Source organism: Anastrepha ludens, chromosome 3 (genome assembly GCF_028408465.1).
Source record: "Anastrepha ludens isolate Willacy chromosome 3, idAnaLude1.1, whole genome shotgun sequence".
NCBI classification, from domain to species: domain Eukaryota; kingdom Metazoa; phylum Arthropoda; class Insecta; order Diptera; family Tephritidae; genus Anastrepha; species Anastrepha ludens.
The window spans coordinates 20,383,307-20,389,109 of record NC_071499.1 but is presented as its reverse complement, the minus strand read 5'-3'; the positions used below and the strand labels follow the sequence as shown (position 1 = coordinate 20,389,109).

General features: G+C 38.5%; 1 protein-coding gene across 1 annotated transcript; it reads right to left on the bottom strand.

Moving 5' to 3' along the window:
- Positions 1–1,984: 1,984 nt before the first annotated feature.
- LOC128857105 (antigen 5 like allergen Cul n 1-like) lies at positions 1,985–3,008 on the bottom strand. The gene is made up of 3 exons (XM_054092681.1): positions 2,793–3,008; positions 2,324–2,712; positions 1,985–2,252 (listed from the first exon to the last, which is right to left on the bottom strand). Exons 1-3 carry the CDS (start codon positions 2,913–2,915, stop codon positions 1,997–1,999), a joined length of 768 nt encoding a protein of 255 aa, XP_053948656.1. The 5' UTR covers positions 2,916–3,008; the 3' UTR covers positions 1,985–1,996.
- Positions 3,009–5,803: the final 2,795 nt, after the last annotated feature.

Here is a 5,803-nt window from a genome sequence, read left to right as displayed (position 1 = left end):
GCCCGTCATCAGTCCAACCAGCTACCTACAGACCCTTCTGCTTAATGACCGGAGGATCGGCGACAGCCGTGCCCAGAAGAGCCCTTAGAGCCCATCCTAGTTAAAGAGTCAGCGGTCTCGTTACCCGCGATACGCACATGTACTGGGACCCATGTTAGCATCAGCCTATTACACCGCGTTACACACATTCTGTCTTATGAACCAAATATACTTTTTCCGAAAGGGGATAAAAAATAAAAATACACGAGTAACGGCGATTTTCATGTACACGTCACAATTTTTTTTTTTTGTATTTTATAACTTTAAACGAGCAATTCTTGTATGCATATCTGTATAGCCACACGATCTCAGGATTAGCTTAACGGATTTGAATGAAATTGGGCACACAGATAGTGTATCACATTTCTAGACTTTTCACTTAGGTGTTGCTACTGACAATGTTTCCACCTGTTCGAAATTAAAAAAAAAAATTGCATGAGATATGTCGATGTGGGTATCAAGAGAAAGGTATTTCACTCCGCATTACAACAGAGATATAAAACTCCTCCTCCTCTGAAATATGAGGGTAACCAATTTTTTCAAACATCGAATCAATATCACAACAATAAGCCAGGTTTTTTTCCCGATCTTCATGCAATTTAAAAAATTCGTCATATGGAATACTGCTACGTCGATCACGAGCGGCTGTTATTTTAAAATCAGCAGCCACTATATTCCACTGCTTAAAGCGTGATGCAAAGAGTTCGGCTGTTCTCTTTCACAAATTTCCTTCTCGTACAAGGTCATTGAAGTCGGCTTGCGTTACTAAATGCAGCACTGCAGTCCCAAGTTCACTGGGTGTTGGTACAAATTATGATACTTCTGGTTCCCCGCATCTCGCATTTGATGCAAGAAATGTTGATAGCATTGTTGGTGCTACTGTTGGTTCTCCATCCCTTAATTCGAACATCATCAAAAATCTCCATTGAAGCCGCTATACGTTCTTCTGGTGAGTACAGAACCGCTGGAATAACCGATTCTACATTAGCGTAGCGAATTTTGTTGCGGCGAAAGTATTGGTACCCTTTAGTTTGAGTAAAAGTTACGCAAAAGGAGCACAATTCACTGCAGTGCTCCGTACGTGGTACCCAAATTGTTGGTACACAGTACTTTATTGTTGACCTTCCATCAGTAAACTTGCATAAATTTCTATAGCAATCGTCGCACACGACTTCCGGAGTATACCACAAGTAAGGAACATAAGCAGTCTTGAATATTTTCTGAAACGAATTAACCACTGTTTTTGTAATATTTTTAAAATTTTTACTTGGTGCGAATAAGCCACAAACGTAACAAAAGTTATTTCGAGTCGGGCACTGCATTTTTCGTAAGATGAAATATACAGAAAAAAGTTTTCGTGCAACAGAACTTAAAACAATTGTCAAAGTATACGTCTCCTAGTAGTGCAACTGTCAGATGATCGGAACTTCCGGAACTGTAACAAACACACAAACGGCACAGAGTGTGTTGTATGAAACAATAAATTAAAGGTTAATAAGTTGTTTAAAAATTTGGAGTCCCTTCAAGTTATGCCGGAAATTTAGAAAAAAAATTTTTTTTTGGAAAAAAATAGTTCAAGAAAATCTGAGAAATGATAAAATTTTTTTTTTTAATTTTACATAATAAAAACATTTCCACGAGTCTGCCTGCAGAAATTCAGCGCGATTGGATAACGGAAAAAGGATTAAAAATTGATCCAAAGTTTTTCACACAGGCGAACTACGAGCTCTATATTTTATACATAAAAATCCGAAAAAGTAATATATATTTGGTTCATAGGGCAGAAAAAAGTTCGTTTTTGTAACGCACTGTTATGTCTACCGACATAGTTCGGCCTAGATCTACAGGATTCAAATGCCCTTGAAGTGGTTGGGAGGGCTGTCTAAGGCCATGAGCGCAGCTCCATCTTATACACACATATATCCCTTAATACATACATACATGGTTTTCTCTGTTCTTAGAACCATTTATTTACAGCAAATACTTCAGATTTAGAACAAAGATTTTGAAAGTCTGCATTGGTGCCCTTCTCACAATTCGAAGCTGCAGTCGCACAGGCTTTGTATATTGGGAAATTGATCATATTCGTAGTTGCATAGTTACAAGCCATAAGGAACGCCTTGTACGACTTGCCCGATACTGCGTAGGTGGAAGCAGCGCATCCCACACGAATATTTCGATCCGCCACCATGACGGTAAAGTGGCCAATAGTACTAAAAATATTTAAGAAATATTTGTTAGACAAATTTGTTTTTAAATTATTTTCAAATGCTCAAATACTCACAGGCCCTGATAATTATTTGGATATGCATTTATGTAAGCCATTTTGGTGTCCTTAATTTCATTATACCACATATCGATCGAGTGTTGCGCCAATTTCGCAACGTCGGGTGTACCATAGAAAGTGATCCAAGCTAGATTCTGGCCCGAATATTTGAAAGCATCGGTATTGTGGCAGGCATCGTGTTTCATTTGGCATTGTTTGACATTCAGCGCAGCCAAAGCGGCCAATTCGTCATCCCATTGCATGGTGGCCATACGGCAAGCCGGCTTCAAATTCGTCTCGCCGCCAGCCACTAAATTACGCTTGACATTGTGCGCATTGACAATCGCATTCCGATTTGCCTGTGTTAGAGTAACCAAGCTGGGACTTTTGCAGGAGGACGCGAAGTTCTGTTAAATTTCGAGTTTAAAATGTTTAGTTAAATTAAATATGCGCACTTTGGGCTTTAAGTATTTCGAAGTATCCTTACCCCATTGTTGTTGCATGCGATATGCTTGCTGGAGCTGCACAAGGAGCTGTCGCAATAATTCGTGGCGGAAATGATTTCAAATGTCGCCAACAAAAAAGCGAGGAAGGTGAACTTCAACTGCATTTTCAACTCTTAACTAATTATTTTTTTGTGTGTTTGCGATTCCGTATGACTGGTAGAGCACCAAAAGTGGGACTGTGAAAAATGTTGCGGCAATGGTGCTTTTAAGGGGGTTTTCATTCGCACTTTCAATTGGAACAGATAGCGGCTTTAGGCAAAGTGTAAATATTATTTCACTGTGCGCGAGTCGCAGATATTTACATAAAAAGCGTATAACTATATATCTGCTATGTGCGGATGTCATACAGATGTGGTCATATTATTAAGAATGTTGTGAATCAAAAGAGGATGCGGATGCGGCTGTTAACTTGAAAGCAGTGCGTCAGTATTTCATCATTACACACCAGAAACTAAGCTACAATTAAAAAACAATTGATTTCTCCCGGTGAATTTACTCAAAAGAAGGCGAAGACAGTCCCATCGGTCGGAAATGTCATGGTTACGATGTTTTGAGATGCGTACGGCGTCATTCTCATGGATGTTCTAGAAAAAGTAAGAACGATCGCTGGACACTACTACAGTGAGTTATTAGACCTCGTCCACAAAATTTGATTGAAGGAGACACGACCACATTTGACGGAAAAGAAGGTGCTGTTTTACCACGATAACGCACGCGCACATTCATCCGGAGTTGTCGCCGCCAAATTGCATGAATTGCGTTATGAATTGCTGCCGCACCCCCCGTTATTCACTCGATCTGGCTCCCTGCAACTTTTTCTTGTACCCTAACATGAAGAATTGGCTCGCGGCAAAAATATTTAGTTCAAACGAAGAAGTCAGCGGCGAGACAGAGGCGTATTTTGGAGAGTTCGATAAATTTTAGTTTTTGGAGCGGTTAAAAAGCGGCCGAAGCGTTGGGAGAAGTGAATCTTTCTAAAAGAGGACTATGTTGAAGAATACAATTTTTTTTCGAAAAAATGATGTCGCGATTTCTAACACGGGTACTTAGTGAACCCCCCTCGTATATATGAAATCAAAGGAGATACCTTACAGCCTTAATTTTGATTTCTCCAATTACGAACGTCCATCGCTTTTAAGTCTACTTTTACGTCATCAAGCCATCTCTTTCTTGGTCGGCCTCTCTGTCTTCCTCCAATTGGATGCAAAATAAACACCCTTTTTTTGATTCTTTCGTTGGGCATTCTTATGATGTGGCCAATCCATTTAATTCGCTGCGCTTTACTAAAACGTATTACATTTTCACCACCAGTTTCAGGTTTTCAATTTCGTTGTTATAACGGATGCGATACGTGCTGTTTTCAAGCCGAATAGGACCGTAGGTTTTTCACATTATGGATCTTTCAATTCGCAATAGCTGGTTTGTATCATTAGCTTTCAGTGTCCAGATTTCAGCACCATAAGAAAGAACCGGACGTAGCAAAGTTTTATGCATCTTGAGTTTCTGCATTCGTGATTCGCAGATTTAATTCTTTCATCTATTGCAATTGATGTGTCTTTACTAGCTAATAGAACGAATCCTAAGTATTTGAATTCATTTACACTTTCAAAAACAAAATCATCTATGGCTAGATTGTTGGCATCCATATTACGCGCTGAGCGAAGCATAAACTTAGTTTTTTCGGCCTTGACAGTAGGTCCTATAATTTTTGCTTTTGTTTCTAGCAGCTTGAATATGCGAACTACATATTTTGTTTTTGTTTTTTGCCATGATGAGAACGTCTTCAGCATAAGCACATATTTGAAAATCTTTCTCAAATATTGTTCCGGACAAGTTAATTTCTTTTACAACTGTATCCAACATAAGGTTGAAAATCAGGGCCGACAATGCGTCTCCTTGTTTAACACCAGACAGGACCTGGAAGGGTTCAGACATTTCGCCTTGTACTAGCACCTTGCTTACAGTATTCTTTAACGTGCAAAGAACCAGTTCAATCAGTTACAACGAAACGCCAAGTTTTTGGAAACAGTGTTTGATTTGCTTTCTGTCAAGACTATCAAACGCTTGTTTAAAACCAATAAATAGGCAAAATATATCAATGTTATGCTCGAAAAATTTTTCAAAAACTTGGCTTACCAGGAAAATCGATCAATTGCCGATCGACTGCTTCTAAAACCACACTGGTATTCATCTATTATTTCCTCAGCATAAACTTTGATACGCTGGTACACAATATTTGTGAACACTTTGTAACCAACGTTCAATAGCGATATTCCTCGATAATTTCGACATTCAGTCTTATTGCCCTTCTTATGTATTGGCACTATTACACTTGTTAGCCATTCATTAGGTATTTGATTATTTTCCAAAATGGTTTTTACAAGATTCTGTATTTGCTTGTGCAAGGCCCTCCATATTTTATGAGCTCTGCCGGGACTCTGTCTTCACCACCTGATTTGTTATTTTTTAATTTATTTATTGCTGTGGTTAATTCAATTCTACTAGGTCCGTCAATCAATATTTCAGCTGTATGGATCTCCTCTCTTTTATTGTTAATATCGTTATCATTCCTATGACTTTCGTTGAGGAGCTCGGTGAAATGTTGTTTCATCTTTCTATTACTTGCTGCTTGTCACTCATAACATTTTCATTTTTGTCCTTACAAACGTTGGTTCTTGGTTGGAAAGCTTTTGTCTGTCTTTTTAGACTTTGGTATATGGATATGATATTTTTGTTGGCGAAGTCTCTCTCAATTTGTTCAATCTGTTGTTTCATTTATAGTTTTTCCTTGTCCTTATTATCTTTTTGGCTTATTTTCTCTTATTTTGGTATTCAAGAAAGTTTGCTCTCGAACATCTTTCCACGTACGCTTTTCTCGCTTGTTGCTTCATAATATTTGCTTTGCGGCAATCCTCATTGTACCATTCATTTGTTTCTGATCTCCTTTCACCGTTCGTGTTTTTACAGTGTTAATAATAAGGGTTTTTAGTTC

Excerpts from the sequence above, each read along its gene's own strand:
- LOC128857105 (XM_054092681.1), bottom strand. The coding sequence starts at position 2,915 with ATGCAGTTGAAGTTCACCTTCCTCGCTTTTTTGTTGGCGACATTTGAA. Across the intron at positions 2,713-2,792 it reads TCGCATGCAACAACAATGGG|AACTTCGCGTCCTCCTGCAA; the intron begins GTAAGGATACTT and ends GAAATTTAACAG. Across the intron at positions 2,253-2,323 it reads CCAAATAATTATCAGGGCCT|TACTATTGGCCACTTTACCG; the intron begins GTGAGTATTTGA and ends AAATATTTTTAG.